Source organism: Grampus griseus (assembly GCF_964374135.1).
Source record: "Grampus griseus genome assembly, chromosome: 16".
In the NCBI taxonomy this organism is placed as follows: Eukaryota; Metazoa; Chordata; class Mammalia; order Artiodactyla; family Delphinidae; genus Grampus; species Grampus griseus.
The window spans coordinates 2,591,774-2,608,965 of record NC_139010.1 but is presented as its reverse complement, the minus strand read 5'-3'; the positions used below and the strand labels follow the sequence as shown (position 1 = coordinate 2,608,965).

The 17,192-nt window shown below is 43.6% G+C and overlaps 1 protein-coding gene across 1 annotated transcript in view; it reads left to right on the top strand.

Annotated features, from left to right (window-relative positions):
* Positions 1 to 17,192, top strand: part of FMN2 (formin 2) — a gene marked incomplete at its 5' end in the record, with an annotated part of 310,722 nt that overhangs the window by 124,384 nt on the left and 169,146 nt on the right. The window contains 2 exons of the mRNA XM_082674275.1: positions 149 to 2,064; positions 3,591 to 3,735. Coding sequence (XP_082530401.1) covers positions 149 to 2,064; positions 3,591 to 3,735 — 2,061 coding nt within the window. The remainder of the gene's footprint in view (positions 1 to 148; positions 2,065 to 3,590; positions 3,736 to 17,192) is intronic.

Below are 17,192 nucleotides of genomic sequence, written 5' to 3'. Positions count from 1 at the left end.
GAAGTAGTAATAGTGTCTTTCCATGGAGGGAGCGTTTAGAAGTATTATAACAAACAAATACATTTTGCTTAATTTTGTAAGACCAGTTTTTGGTATTTTGAGTATTCCTTATTTTATATTTAACTGTGATGTCTCTGTTGCCCCTCAGGAAGTTTGTGACATGAAATCTGAGGGTCAGGCCACTGTCATTCAGCAGCTGGAGCAGACCATTGAGGATCTGAGGACCAAAATAGCTGAGCTAGAGAAGCAGTACCCGGCTGCAGACCTGGAGGCGGCCACCTCTGGAGACACGTGTCTGCGAGCTCTCAGTTTGGGAGAAAAGGAAGTAGGGCATGAAAGGATTTTACAGGCAAAGTCCATCCAGACGTCCCCGACAGAGGAGGGTGGGACACTGACACATCCTCTCATGGGTGCCCTGCCTGAGGCCACGAGTGGAGACTCAGCCGGGCTGTCCTCACCTCCTGGACCTCAGAACAAGTTCTGCGCAGAGATTTCTTTGGTTGTGTCTCCAAGGCGAATATCAGTTCAGCTCGATGCACATCCATCCCTCCAGGCTCCACCACCCACGTCACTGCCCTGGTCTGACAGTCAAGGACAGGCGAGCTCACAGCCTTCCCATCCTTATTTTCACACGGAGTTTGAAACCAGCCACGAGCACTCTGCTTTTCCCTCCTCTGAAAACAGCCATGACATCCCTACTGCACTGCCTCTGTCTCCCAAGTTCTCCCACCAGATGCCTGGTCTGGGCACCGTGGCTCCTCCACGGACCCCACCCCGTGTCGTGCCTGAGCCTGCACTTCCCAGCCCACCGTGCCCCTCACCTCCTCCTCCGCCTGGTCCAGAGATGCTGCCACCCCCTCCCCTACCTTTGCCTGGTGAGGGAATTCCTTCCGTCCCCCCTCTTCCCATAGTAGGAATTCCGCCCGCCCCCACTCTTCCCACAGTGGGAATTCCTCCTGCCCCCCCTCTTCCCAGTGTGGGAATTCCTCCCGCCCCCCCTCTTCCCAGTGAAGGAATTCCTCCCGCCCCCCCTCTTCCCGGTGTGGGAATTCCTCCCGCCCCCCCTCTTCCCGGTGTGGGAATTCCTCCCGCCCCCCCTCTTCCCGGTGTGGGAATTCCTCCCGCTCCCCCTCTTCCCAGTGAGGGAATTCCTCCCGCCCCCCCTCTTCCCAGTGTGGGAATTCCTCCCGCCCCCCCTCTTCCCGGTGAGGGAATTCCTCCCGCCCCCCCTCTTCCCGGTGTGGGAATTCCTCCCGCCCCCCCTCTTCCCGGTGTGGGAATTCCTCCCGCTCCCCCTCTTCCCGGTGAGGGAATTCCTCCCGCCCCCCCTCTTCCCGGTGTGGGAATTCCTCCCGCCCCCCCTCTTCCCGGTGAGGGAATTCCTCCCGCCCCCCCTCTTCCCGGTGTGGGAATTCCTCCCGCCCCCCCTCTTCCCGGTGTGGGAATTCCTCCCGCCCCCCCTCTTCCCGGTGTGGGAATTCCTCCCGCACCCCCTCTTCCCGGTGTGGGAATTCCTCCCGCCCCCCCTCTTCCCGGTGTGGGAATTCCTCCCGCCCCCCCTCTTCCCGGTGAGGGAATTCCTCCCGCCCCCCCTCTTCCTGGTGTGGGAATTCCTCCCGCCCCCCCTCTTCCCAGAGTGGGAATTCCTCCCGCCCCCCCTCTTCTCAGTGAAGGAATTCCTCCCGCCCCCCCTCTTCCCAGTGTGGGAATTCCTCCCGTGCCCCCTCTTCCCAGTGAAGGAATTCCTCCTGCCCCCCCTCCTCCTTTGCCAGGTGTGAGGGTTCCACCTCCTCTAGCCCCACCCCCTCCTCTCCCTCCTGGAACAGGTGTCCCCCCACCCCCCCCACCCCCTCTGCTTCCTGGATCCGGCCTTGCTCTCCCACCACAAGCTGGGAGTAGCACTTCACCAACACTGCAGGCGTGTGGATTTCTTCCTCCACCGTTGCCAGCTGGCTTGTTTGGGTTCGGGTTGAACCAGGACAAAGGCAGCAGGAAGCAGCCAATAGAACCTTGTCGGCCGATGAAGCCTCTGTATTGGACGAGAATTCAACTGCACAGTAAAAGGTAACATGAACAGGGGCTCATCTTTGCATAATATTGTCAATACGAGGGAAGTATTTTCCTTTAAAACTCTGGAGAAAAATGAGTAAAAATAAAATAAATAAAAGTAAAACTTGTCTGTAGACGATTACATCAATATTTAGTGAAGCAATTTTAGACTTTTTTCCAGAAGTATCAAAGGAATAAAACAAATGACATGAATCAATATACACGTTTCTGTCTATATAGTTTTTGATTGACTTTTATAGATAGAGGGATATATTTTTCTTAGCATACATGCTCTTTCCTCATTGCAGAACCTCACTCTGATAAATAGCTCATAAAAGTAAATCAAATCCATAGACAGACTGACTCTTGAGGATGTTTTCTTCATCCTTTTGAAGGCATGGTCTTGTTTTACTATTCAGAAATGTGCTACACAAAAATACACACATCCACACCCCATGTGTGAAATGACTTAGTTCTGAGCATTTCATGGCACTTGTGTAGATGATATGCAACACTGTGAGGTCATAAAATCACAAACTTATATGATTTTTATAAAATATATGATATTTGTAAAAGAATGCCTCCTAGCAGGTACGCTGCTGGTGTATTACTTATCCATGGATGGTCCATAACCTGGTTCCCCGACCCCTGGGACGGTACTGGGACATGGCTGTGGAATGCGCCAGTGGGAGAAAAAAATGCCCTTTAAATTTCACTGGATTTCCTTGTCCCAAGTTCTCGTGACTCTTTGAATTTGTGTGTGTGTGTGTGTGTGTGTGTGTGTGTGTGTGTGTATATGATGTGGCACAGATTTAGAATAGGGTATTTAACAGGTTCATTTTCATTTCTTATATTAATTTTCTCTTCACTGAATCATAGTGGGAGAGGAACCTATCTATTTTGACTACTTCTGACTTTGCAGCTCATTCTCTGAGTAATTTGCTGGGTCACTTCTATGTGCCGAGACATCATTTCCAAATGTGCCCCAAACTCATTTTATCCATATGCAGTATATGAAGTTCTTTTTGTCTTGCTTTTTTTGAATGGATCTCCCCTTTTTAGGTGGGACTACATGACTCCACAGTCACAGGTGACATGCAGTGATGGGCAGCGGTGGGGAGACGAAAGTGCCTCTGTGGGCCTGAAGTGATTTATTTTCAACCCACAAATAACCCAAGCTGATGGGTCAGGTTGGGTTTGTGAGATATCAGACATTTCCTGCCTTGAGAGCTGTACAGAGAGGGGCTCTCCTTTTATGTTTTTATATGGCGACTTGATGACTGAGAATTCCTGGAAATGATTCTTTCCAGGCAAATGTCTCATTCTGTATTGATGCTGTTTCTCATCACGTTGATTAAGCAAATGGTGATTGTACAGAAAAGAGCATCTTCCCCCCGATCTCCCTCCGTCCTCTGCTGCCTGCCGTCCTATCCCTGCTCCTCTGATGCCTCTGTCCTCTCTGTCCCCATCTGTCCCTGCTCACTGTAATGTCCTGCAGTTTGGTTTGATGGCTCTCTCATGGGTCTTTTGCTTAACTTTAGAGACTCCAGTGCTTCACTTATTTGGGAAAAAATTGAAGAGCCATCCATAGATTGTCATGAATTTGAGGAATTATTTTCTAAAACTACTGTAAAGGAAAGGAAGAAACCGATTTCTGACACCATCACAAAGACCAAGGCTAAACAAGTGAGTACTCATGTGTTTTCTGAAGTTGGACAGTGTTTTGGGCATAAGTGTGAACTTTCATTAGAGAAAAACATTCACATTGTTTTCTGGGCTGTGTACCCTCCACAGTCTGTAAGCAGGTAGCAGAGGTTAGCATTTTAGAACATGAAGTTAAGTAAGACTTTCCCAGATAGAACAACAAATAATCATCTCCACCAAGTGATCATGCTCTGACTACTTTATTTGTAGCTTCATGATACATATTTCCAAAATTTCACCAATTGTTTGTTTCCAGAATTAGTTGTCTAGAAACAAACTGTCACTTGATTGAAATCCATATTAGTGCTAGTATGGATGGAAAGAAAGGTAAGAGTGAGCAAATGAAAGCAAGCAAGAAATCCAGTCCTTAGTAACCAGTCATGTGTTTGGTATTTTGTTGCTATTGTAATACCTGAGTGGATGCCCTGCAGAACCCAGCTAAACAGTCACCTTGCACTTGACACAGGGAAGAGACTCTTGTATCCAGTTCCAACATCTCCATTCTGTGTCAGCACTTTTGATCTATCCTGTGACACCTGAGTCCCAAAGATAAGGAAAAGTGCATTTGGAGGAAAACATGTTCATGCAATGTTTTTCCACTGATCCAGCCAGTGACCTTGATTGTGAAATGATTTTGTAAATTTCTCAAGGCAGCCATTCAGGAAAGTGTAGTAAAGTCTTAGAATAATGAACCCAGAAGGAAGGTAATGCTGTTGGTGCCCATCCTTCACCCTGAAGTGGGGGATGGTGGGCAGCTCTGTCTTTTTGGGTGAAACAAATAGAGAGAAATGAGGCCTGAAGCTGGCACAGCTTCCCCAGGCGAGTGGCAACTAAGGGGTGATGTGATTCTGTGAACTTTTGTTACTGACCTGGAAGTTGTAGCTAGAAGTCTGACCCAGAGATATTTCCATCCATATTTATTTCGAAGCAGACAGCTGCCCCCAGATGGGTGCTGCGGAATCCAGCCCGGAGGGGTGTGTTTGAATGGAACCTCTAGCTGAGATGGGGGCAGCCTCACCACAGGCATCTCTATTAATCTGACGATGATGCAAACCCAAATGTGATGCAGTTGCATTTTTCGGAACCACTTATGATGACACAGCTGGTTGCTGGAGACTTTAGATCAGAAAAGGCACTGAATAAATATTTGTTTAACAAATAAGGCAGCTGGCTAGAGGAGGAGGGCTTTATACATATCAGTGGCTATACCCAGTAGTGATTAAAAGCCAGAAAATAACTCATCTCAAAATAAGCAATATCGCCAAGGTGGCTTTGTCAATGGAATAAAGGTAAATGAAAAACCACGTTTTTCTGGTAAATGTTCTAAATGGCATGTTTGCATATAGTACATGTAGGCTGAGTCATCACACCTCTTCCCATGGACCGTATCAGAAATGGGAAAGCTGTCTGGTTGGGGAATACGGGCAGGGAGCGCAGAGGCCGGGTAGAGCTAGGCAGCGGGGTTGTCACGTGATGAAGGGCAGGGGTGATGCGGACGTCACTAGTCTAGGGATGAAATTCTCCAGAATGCCAAGCACGCCCTCCATATCTCCTGTCACCACTTTTTTTCTGTTAAATGAACAGAGATGAGGAAGCTGCCGCATGTTACCTGCAAGTATACGATTTCATGATTTTTTTGACGTAGTATTCAGTTTTTAAGCCTACTGAAATAAGATTTCTGTACAAATCATGAAGACTTCAGATTCAGGTAGCTGGCATGAGATGGCCCCCTTCCACACGACCATCATGTGCAGTGTCATGTCTGCACAGTGGCCTCACCCTGTCGTGAGCCCATCAGTAAACTGTGGGTATGAGCCTTTGCCAGTGCTGTCATTTGCACCCGTTGGTGGTGACACAGCTATTGACCTGCAGCTTAAAGAGGGTTTGTGGACCAGTCTCCATCCTGACTCCTGATGAGCTTGTCAGCATATCCTTGGCCAGGGTCTTGTACTCAGTTCTGCTATTCAGGTTTGTTTTGGGAGAGACAAAGTAACTTTTCCAGTATGTTGGTAGGAGAAAAATCTGCTACAAAGTGTTAGATGGCTGAAGAAAGCCAGTTTTATTTAACTCTGTTGTATTTGGAAGAAAAACTTACCCATTCCAACTACTTGAGACATGTAAAATTTCGTTTAAGGAAAACGTATTTTCCATATGCCTGCAAGCACACTGAGCCCTGAGCAACACGGACTTGGGGCACCAACTTTTGTGCAATCCAAGATCTCTACAAATTATAATCAGCCTTTCGTATTCGGGGTCCCACCATATCCAAGGTTCCACATCCATGGACAAAACCACCCTCAGCTCATGTAGTGCTGCAATATTTACTACTGAAAAGACTCTGTGTGTCAGCGGACCTGCACAGTCCAAACCACTGACCTGTGGTTGCCCTTGTATAGGTGGACCCTGATTTCGAGTGAGACTGGTTGCCATTGATGCTATAACCTGTGTTTATGGAGGTTTTTCTAGCCACTCTTCTCACACACGGTGGAAGCCAAGAGCTCTGGTTTCTCCAAATACTTTAAAAGAGCTAGATAGTATTTCTGTGATCTGTCCTCTTCTTGAAAGTAAGTCTGTGGCTGGATGCACTGGCCTTTAGTAGCTCTCTCGGGAGATATGTCTTCTGTGTGACCACAGAGGTCCCACACCTGGACAGCTTGCTCTGTGGCATAAAGAGAAGGGGCTGCTCTCTGGACTCTGGAGTGGCTGCAGTGAGGCATGTCTGGTGTCTCTCAGCCCTTTGTCCTCCAGGGAACCCAACACAGAGCTTTCCTTATTTTTTCACGGAACCTGTATTTAAGTTGTGTGCCTACATCTTAGCACACCGGTCTTCATTGTGAGGTTATGAAAGCATAAGGAGATTCGCTGAGAAGGTATAGTTTTATCAGACTATGATTTCATGTACTTCTCCTTCAGCAAATGAGCGTGATGCTTATAGGTCAGAATTAAATATCGAGCTGCTCACTTGGTGAAACAACAACCCTGTCACCCACGGAATCAAGAGGAAGATGAGGTCCCTGTTTGAAACATGACACACACACATGCACTTGCCAATTTTTAAGGAACGTCCCAGAGCAAGTGCATGGTGACCCATGTCCTGCGTCTCACAGGCGAGTTCAGTGCCTGTTAATGTTGAGAGTGACCCTAAGTCACCTCAGGATCTTCATGTCCAAGGAAAGATTAAATTAACCCAAGCTTATGAGCAGGGAAGTGGGAGAATTTACACTGGAGTGATCTTGACAGTAGGAATTCCCTGACAAAGAGGTTTCTAGTTAATCCAGTGTCAGATGAGGTCTGAGCAGAGATACTTTGGGAAACAGCAGTAGCAGCAGCAGCTTCAGCAGTAGTACTAGTACCAGCGGGGATCATGGCAGCAGCCCCGGCCGCCGCGGAGCCTGCAGGTGCGTGGTCCTTGTCTGCGCAGCCCCAAGCTGGCTCATCCCACCCCCTAATCCTGTGAGGGAAACCCCATATCCCTGGTGCACAGCACACAAAGCTGAGATGCAGGCACGATCTCACGCTCCCAGCGCAGTGAGGGGCAGAGCTCGGGTGCAGACCCAGCCGTCCGGCTGCAGAGCCTGTGTTCCTCATCATTAGCCATAGGTGTGGATGTGAAATATTATAGATGAGGGCAAGTGTGGGATGGGATTTATAAGAAGACTAGAATAGATCCTTTTTGAAAAGAATCTGAATTTGTACTGATTTTCATATGTGTTCCATATTTAAATGACTAGTTACGTTTATAAAATTGTGTGTGGAGATACTTTTAAAGGCTTTTCTGTATTCTAACAGACTTTGATAAGTACATAAACTATGATACCACCAAATATGACATTTGCCCAATTAAATAAAATTTATCAGAGTGATGTGAGCCTTAGACACATAAGCTTTTGTAAGCAGTAAACATGAGGGCCTTTTGCTTGTGTGGCAAATAAATAGTAGGTGGAGGTACAGCCACTGTGGTTAAACCCACCAAATGTTGAGTGGAGATAGTTTTGATTCCACCAAAAGGGACGTCTCTGTAAAATATGCCTTAAGTCAAAAATGTCTAATAATCCTTAAAAGGTGTGTAAAGGAACATGCTTCCCACAATATAAATTTGCACACAGAACTTAACAAGAGTGAATGAAAAGAATCTGTTTTTTGTTTGTTTGTTTTCTGGTACGCGGGCCTCTCACCGCTGTGGCTTCTCCCGTTGCGGAGCACAGGCTCCGGACGCGCAGGCTCAGCGGCCATGGCTCACGGGCCCAGCCGCTCCGCGGCACGTGGGATCCTCCCGGACCGGGGCACCAACCCGTATCCCCTGCATCGGCAGGCGGACTCTCAACCACTGTGCCACCAGGGAAGCCGCAAAGAATCTGTTTTGCTTTTTAAATACATAATTGCCATTTATATAACCATTTAATGCAACAAATGAATTTCTTCCTGGGTTTCTTCTGTTCTATTTATCAGATTAAAATGCTCTGCCCAAAGAATGGGGGAGAAAAAGAATTCATGATAGTTAAATATTTGTTTGGCTTCAGCTTCTGGAAATATGATTAGAAAAATAGATAGTTAAATCTGCTACTTATTATTAGGGGAGTTAATAAAAGACATTTGGCATTTTGTTCGATCTTGCCACTGTGCTTTCTGACCTAACTTCTAAAAAGCCTTTTTTGTATTTTGTAAAACTTCATAGTAACAATGGGAAAAGAAGCATTCATTACTTAAATGTTCCTGTGTGGGAGTGTGTAATGTAACGCCTCCAAGTATTCTTACGTGAAATAGTAATTGCCATTAAAATGATTTTTCCTACTATGTTGGGGCGCTGGGAAAACGTGTGAGCTGTACCTTAAGTACTATCGTAAGATTGGTTGGTCAGAAAATAAAACAAGGGTATGTATTTTACCTGTGAATCTCTGCTTGACTTGTACTAAGTGCAAATATTTATCTTTAGATTAAAAAATATGTTTTATCATAATCAGTTGATATTTCAGTGTTTACAGGCTGATGGCCTGAATGATCATCTGAGAGGTATAAGTCTAGTTGTCTGTACCGGTGTTAAGTTTTCCTGTCGTAGCTGGCAAGGGTGTGTTTTGATTGGATGGTTCTATTTGTCTCGTAGACCTAAAATAATGTCTGAAATACCAAATATCTTATAATAAGACAATTTAGATCTGTTTTGGGGAATACATCATAAATATTTGGTACTTTGTAATTTTTAACAGGATGTTTGTTTTTATCAATAATAGAATACATTTCTATTGCAAGCCTTAAAAGTGTATTTATGTAGAAAACCACATCAATATACAAGGCTATAGTTAGAAGAACATACGTTTTGTGGATCCTAGGTTTGTTTTAGATGTTGAATGATTCATTACTTTCTGTAGAGATGCTTTTTCTCTAATTATTTGTAGAGCATACCCAGGCAATTCAAAGAATGTAACAATAATAACTTCTTTTTAAAAAATTTTCTTTTGGTCAAAATATTATTTTTATACTTGTAAGTAAATGGCTACAAAACAAATAATCAAAAAGCCTAATGACATAATGAAAAGGAAATATAATTAGACTAATGATCCTCGACCTTGCTGGATGTATTGGGAAAATTATATCTGATTAATTGTACTTTGGAATTGCAAAAATTTAATCGTGATGCTGAAGTTTAATTCTTTTGGACTTCATATTTGCATACTATGATGATATTAAGCTTTTGTTGGACTAGGTATATTAGAAAAGGGTATTAATTTTTAATGGCTGGGGTGTTTTATTTATTATGATCCATAGACATTGAAAAAAGGGTTGCTTGGAAAATATACTTGAGATTCATTACCTTTTATGATTATCTATGGAAACTAAAACTCATCCTTGCAAAAGTGAGGAAAGATTTTTGGTCAGATGAAGGGAGAGTGTTTTCTCAGTATTGCTAGTGTGGAGAACCCAGAAAACTGGAGGGAAGGGGGGCACAAATTACGTTCACTGTTGCATCCCTTTCTTGATCTGATGGGAACAGGGTTTCTCCATTTCAGCCGGGAGTGCAGCAAAGAAAAGCAGCAGCCATGCCAGGGAGAGCCAGCACTAACCACTCCGGTCACATTGGGTGCTGCTCATAGTCGGGACTGAAATGGAGCGAGTTAGCTGGACTTAGGGTGAGGCTGTTGGAGGAGATGAGGGTTGAAGTGGGCCTTGAAGAATGTATTTCATTCAGACATGTACAGAGGAATAAGGGATGGATTTTGAAAGTAGCACCGCAAGCAGAGATTTCCCTGCATCTTGTTTAAAACCCTAGAAAATCAGCCGGTAGAGCAGCAGGCTTCTGTGTACGGGGAGCTCCTGTCTGATGGTTTCAGGGATGCGGACATGGGCTGTTGACGGATATTTCCCTTCACTGAATGTGTGTCCTTCTCATCTTTCAGCAAAAGTCTTTAGGTTTTTCTCATTAGACATAAGAGTGAGAATTGAATTTAGGTAAATTAGACCTGAAGTTAATTTTGATGTCTTGGTGCTACATGGTGGAATGTACGTTTCTATACCATGGACAGCGGCAGGATTCTGAACTATCCGAGAGCAAAGGAGAATTTTATTTCTCGTTTGACTTACACAGTTACCATTATGATAGCTCCCGCCTTTGCCCGTGGGAGGTGATGCTGCTGACAGTAGACTGGTTGTTCCCACTGTACCTCCTGTGACCTAAGCTGAAAAATGTTCCCAGTTATTTGGGGGCACAAATTTAAGACTTAGAAGAAAAATTAATGTTCTTATTTATATCTGTTTTTTTTTTTATTTAAACGCTTTATTTATTTATTTATGGCTGTGTTGGGTCTTCATTGCTGCGTGCAGGCCTTCTCTAGTTGCGGTGAGCGGGGGGCTACTCTTAGTTGCGTTATGCGGGCTTCTCGCTGTGGTGGCTTCTCTTGTTGCACAGCACGGGCTCTAGGCACATGGGCTTCAGTAGTCGTGGCACGTGGGGTCAGTAGTTGCTGCGCGCAGGCTCAGTAGTTGTGGCGCACGGGCTTAGTTGTTCTACGGCATGTGGGATCTTCCCAGACCAGGGCTCGAACCCTGTTCCCTGCATTGGCAGGCAGATTCTTAACCACTGAGCCACCAGGGAAGTCCCAAACCTTTTTTATTTAAACCAAAATACAAGTAAATGTATGTTTCTTTTTCAAAACGATGTTCATAATGGAAGATTTCTAACATTTCTGCTTATTTTTTGGTTTTGTTAATAAGTGAATTTTTAAAATTACTAAACTTGAAACTCCATCTGAAATATCACGTTAAAAATTTCTTTGGAGATGGGCCTTCTAGACTGACAGACGAGCAGCTTGACAGGTCCTCTTCCCAGCAAAACAACAATTTAACTGGTGAGAATTATAACAAAAATACTCATTTAAAGTCTCTGGAAATTGTCCTCAGGGCACAGAGGAAATGGAGAAACACCCACTCAAGAAGACCTCCTGAAACTCGGTTAGGACAGCGAGACCCACAGTGTCTGAGCCCTGAGATGCTCCATTCTAGCGTCTGGTGTGTGCAGCCTGGACAGGCTCTGTCTGTGGCTGTGGCCCTTCCTTGGGAGGGTAGGAAACTGGCATCTCTACTCTCCTCAGTCCCCTGTTCCAGAAGCTCTGTTCCAGGCAACCACGGAGAACTAGGGAAATAGCCGAGAAGGGCCGTCCATGGATCACAGTCAGCCCTGGATGTCAGGAAGGCCGTGCACGTTGCCCCCACTCAGGAGCCATCAGGACAGGGCACGGGCACCGGGACAGTGTCCCTAAACCTCATCAGACTCATCAGAACTGAGTGGAATCTTCATTGCACAAGTGTCTTAAACACACCTGGGGACAACTCCTAATCCAGGCTTAAAAATAAAGTCCGTCATGTCTGGCAACCTGAAGGCTGTGTGCATGCCCAAGACTGCAACTTTTCAGGAGCAATTAGAAAAGACCCAAGTTATTAGTTCCTGGCTCAATGTGGGGAAAAAATTCTGTAAATACCCTCTAAGGCAGCAGGCCCCAACCTTTTTGGCACCATGGACCAGTTTCGTGGAAGACAGTTTTTCCACGAACTGGGGTGGGGGTATGGTTTGGGGATGACTCAAGAACATTACATTTATTGTGCACTTTATTTCTATTATTATTACATTGTAATATATAATAGAATAATTATACAACTCACCATCGTGCAGAATCAGTGGGAGCCCTGAGCTTGTTCTCCTGTAACTAGATGGTCCCATCTGAGAGGGATGGGAGACAGTGATACCCAAGGTGTGTTCCTTATGTCCACTGTACTTCATAAACTCGTTTTGGTTGCTGTCACTGCAGAAAACCATGCTTCACAAAGATAGAATGTTGGAAACGGAAGCAGGCTTTTCAGTGCTTTTGTGGCAATCTCAGGGTATTCCACCTTGACTTTAATCCGGAACGTATGGAGATTTGAAGTTGACTCAAACATACTTTTGAGGGCACCGTCATTTGCGATCTCGAGCAGTTGATCCTCTTCTAGCACAGACAAAGTCGATTTCACCTGGCTTATTCACAAATGGGTCATGGATCCATTCCTTCCCAGTTCGGGTGTCTTTGTGGTTGGGAAGTGATGCTCAAACTCTTTTGAAAGCTGAGATAGGTGATCATGCACCAGCCGGGAGAAAGAAGGCCCTGGCTCAGTCTCTTTCAAAATCTCTGCTAATGTTTGAAACATGTCAAAAATCCCAGTGTTCACTCGTCACCCCCATAATTCCAGTTTGGCTTTGAATGCAGCCACTTTATCTGCCGACTTGAATACAGTTGTCTTTCTCCCCTGAAGTGACAGATTGGGTTCGTTGAGCAGGTTGAATATGTCACACAAGTAAGCAAGTTTTGCCACCCATTCTGTGTCACTGAACTGTGCTGCCAGTGGTGACTGTTTTTCTGTAAGAAATCTCTGGAGCAGCTCTCGTAACTCAAAAATTCTGTTCAGTGATCTACCTTTGGAAAGCCATCTCACTTCTGTGTATAAGAGAAGACGTGTGTGCTCTGCGTCCATCTCCTCACAAAGCTGCATGAACAGACGTGAGTTAAGGGCATGTACTTTAACGTGGTTGATCATTTTAATCACATCCTGCAAAACGTTGTTAACAGGTGACATTTTTCAGCTAGCCAGCATTTCTCTATGGATGACACAGTGCATAGACTCACATTCAGAAGCAACCTCTTTGACCAGAGTAGTGAAACCAGAAAGCCGTCCAGTCATGGCAGCTGCTCCATCCATGCATATACCGACACAAAATGACCAATTCAGTTTCCCTGATATGTAATCATTCAAAGACTGGGAATAGTTCTGCAGCTCTGGTGTTGGTTGGCAACAAAAGTGCACATATAATATATCCTCAGGCCCATCCACCTGAAAAGCATGTTGCACAAAAACAAACATTGTTGCCTTGTTGTCAACATCTGTAGACTCTTCAACCTGGATGGTGTACCATGGAGACTCACTAATCCTCTCTAACAATTGTGCCTTAATATCCTCTGCTGATTCATCAATTCATCTCCTTATGGTGCTAGCCGAAAGAGGAACATGTGCCACAATTTGAGCTGAAGCCTCTCCTAAAAGTTCATGCAAATGTCCTTAGCAGCAGGCAGGATCAACTCTTCTCCAGTAGTAAAGGGCTTCTTAGCTTTAGCAATGCGGTTAGCCACTAAGAATGATGCTGTCAGCGCAGATACATTTGACGAAGTGCTGGCCTTCAATAATCGCTTCTGTTCTTTGTGTTCACGCTTTTTTTTCTTTTGAAAAAATCCGAAGCCTTGTCTTTTAATGCAGGGTGCTTGGTCTCCATGTGGCGAAGCCATTTTGAAGGTTTCATGGCTTCGTTGGATAGCCACTCACCACATATTATACAAAGCGGGCTTGGAGAATGTGAATCACCTGTTGCAATGAACCCATAATTTAAGTATGACTTGATATTTTCTTTTAAATGCAACTTTCTTTTCATTGGCAGTCTTAGAGTCTTCTGTTGTCTCATCATTGGGTCTTTCCCCCTTTTCAAAGAAGCTCTCCAGTGATGTTTATTTTTTACTCATTTCGGCTAGAGTTAGCTTGTGGGCTTACGAAAACTATGACTGAGCAAGTGCGCAGTGCAGGAAAGAGGCACAGCCAGAAGTGGTAAATAAAATAATGGGCGGGACACACGCGGACTAAAATAAGTGTCGGATTCTGACTTCACGCCTTCCACCAGATGCAGCTGTACAATTGAAGTACATCAACTCACTTGCCACTATGAAGCCTGCCACCAGATGCAGCTTAATTGTTACTTGCCACTCACTGATAGGGTTTTGATATGAATCTGCAAGCAATTGATTTATTATGGTCTCTGTGCGGTCAAACCTCTCTGCTAATGATAATCTGTATTTGCAGCCGCTCCCCAGTGCTAGCATCACCGCCTCAGCTCCACCTCAGATCATCCATCAGGCATTAGATTCTCATAAGGAGCACACAACCTAGATGCCTTGCATGCACAGTTCACAGTAGGGTTCGCACTCCTGTGAAAATCTAATGCCACCGCTGATCTGACAGGAGGCAGAGCTCAGGTGGTAATGCAAGCGATGGGGAGTGGCTGTGAATACAGATGAAGCCTCGCTTGCTCTCCCGCCGCTCACCTCCTGCTGTGTGGCCCATTTCCTGGTGGGCCACAGACCGGTAAGGGGGTTTAGGGATCCCTGCTCTAAGGCGTGCCCTGTTATCTCACCCACAGAGTGGTTAAGGGTAAAGTTTTAAGTGGTTAAAGGAGCAGAAGCACACTCTTTAGCTTTCACTTTAGATAAAAACGTGGGGAAGCGTGTGTGCAGGAAGGTCAGGTAGCACACTGCAGCAGGAACAGACTTCCCTGAGCGGATTTGACCTTGTCACTGAGCAAATGAACAAGCAAACACAAACACAATAAGCTCTGGGGCCTAGAAGGGAAAGTCCGTACCCAGAGCTGCTGTTATGTTATCTGAAATGTCCAGTTTTCAACAACAGTAGATGAGACATACAAGGAAGCAAAAAAACGTGACCCATATACAGGGAAGCAAATGAACAGGCAACAAAAACTTTGTTCAAAAGGGCCCATGTGTTGTACTTAACAGAAATAGACTTCAAAGCACCATTCTAAATGTCTCCAAAGAACTGAAGAAAACAGTTTCTAAGAAATAAAGGAAGGTATGATGATAATGTCTCATCAAATTGAGAATATCAGTAAAAATAAATTATTTAAAAAATCTAGAGCTGAAAAGTACAATAACCAAAATGAAACAAGAAAAGCACTAAGTGGTTGAACAATTGGTTTGTGACGGGTGGCGGAAAAAAACTATCAGCAAACTTGAAGATAAATCAATAGAGACTATGTAGTCTGAAAAACAGAAAAAAAGGAAGTTGAAACCTCAGAAAAATGTGGGATACCATTAAGTGACCAATGTACATGAAATGTGAGTGTCAGAAGGAGAGGAGAGAGAAAAAGGTGCAGAAAATTATTAGAAGTTGTAATGGGTGAAAAGTTCCCAAATTTGATGAAAACACTAATATACGCATCTAAGTTTCGTGAACTTCAAGTAGGCAAATACAGAGAGATCTTAGTTATATCTTAGTCAAAGTGTGGAAGGCCAAAGGTAAAGGAAAAAGTCTTGAAAGCAGTGAGAGAGAAACAACTCATCACATACAAGGAAACTGCAGCAATGTTAGCAGCAGACTTACCAGAACTAGCGGAGACCAGAAGGCAGTGGGATGACATATTCAAATGCTGAAATGAAAGCGACCAACCAAGATCTTACATCTAGCAAAACAAGGTTTATAAATGAAGGTGAAATAAAGCCATTCTCAAAAACTGCGAGAATTTCTTGCTACCAGACCTGCCTTCTAATACTAAAAGGGTGTTCTTCAGTCTGAAGGTAAATTACATCAGACATGTGTGCACGCGCACACACACACACCCCACTGCTGGTAAACATAATTTTCATCTACACAAAATACTGTGTATTTTGTGTATTTCTTCTCCTTGATTCTTCTGACTGACTTAAAAATAACTGCATAAAACAGTTTGTATGTTGTTGAGCCTGTGACACCCAGAAATGAAATATATTTGAGAACAAAGGAAACTAGTAGAAACAAAAGTTGTGTTACAGTCAGGAAGTGACACCATGTGGCGTGCGAATCTACAGAAAACAGTGAAAAGAACAATAAAGGGTAAATAAGAAGGTGAATATAACAAGCTGTATGAATATATCTCTCTCCTTCCCTCTCTCAACTTCTTTGAAAGACATATACTTACATAAATTGATAACAGTTTGTACCATATAAAAATCACAGACAGTAAGTGTAACAGTAATAACATAAACAGGTGGTGAGTGAATGGATGTATGGAGGAGTGAAGTTTCTATGTTTCTGGAATCAAGTCAGTATAAATATGAAGTAGATTCTGGTAAATTAAGATAAATATTGTAAGACTTAGAGCAACCACTAAGAAGACTCAAATACTGGATAAAATGAAATCACTAAAGGAATTAAATATCCACTTAATCCATGTATCCATCCATTACAAAAGAAGGCAATAAAGGAAGAACAGAGGAACAAAAAAGACATGAGATATACAGAAAACAAAATGAAAAATAGTGGATATAAATTCAACCATATGGATAATAACTTTAACTGTGAATGTATTAAATAATCCACTCAAAAGGCAGACATTATCAGATTGGATAAAAAGAAATCTAAGCATATATTGTATTATAAGAGACATACTTCAGATTCAAAGATACAAATAGGTTGGAAGTAAAAAGAACAACTTTAAACAACCATAAAAGAGCTGGAGTTGCTATACTGATATCACACAACATAGACTTAAAAGAAATGTTAGCAGAGGTAAAGTGGGACATTCCATAATAATGAAAGTGTCAATCTACCAGGAAGATTTCTAAACATGTAGGCATCTAACAACAGTGCCCCAAAATACATGAAGTAAAAACGGACAGAATTTAAGGGAGAAATTAATACTATGTATGTATGTAAGTGGGCTATGTACAATAGGCCACTTTCAATAATGGATAGAAAGTTAAGCAGAAGATAAACAAGGAAATAGAAGACTTGGACAACAGTATAAACAAACTAGATCTAAGAGACATAGAACATTCCACTCAGCATCTGCAGAATCAGCAGAACACACATACTGCTCAAGCATTTGTAGAACGTTCTCCAGGATGGACCATATGTTAGGACACACAAAAAAACAAGCCTTAATAAATTTGAGGAGATCAAAGCCTTAATAAATATAAAACTATTGAAAAACAAAGTGTGGTTTCTGATCACAAGGGAATTAAATTAGAAATCAGTAAAAAATTTGGGGAATTTTCAGATCTGTAAATATTAAACCCTTGAATAACAAATGATTCAAAAAAGAAATCACAAGAAAAATTAGAAAATACTTTGAAATGAATATAGGTGAAATCACAATAAAT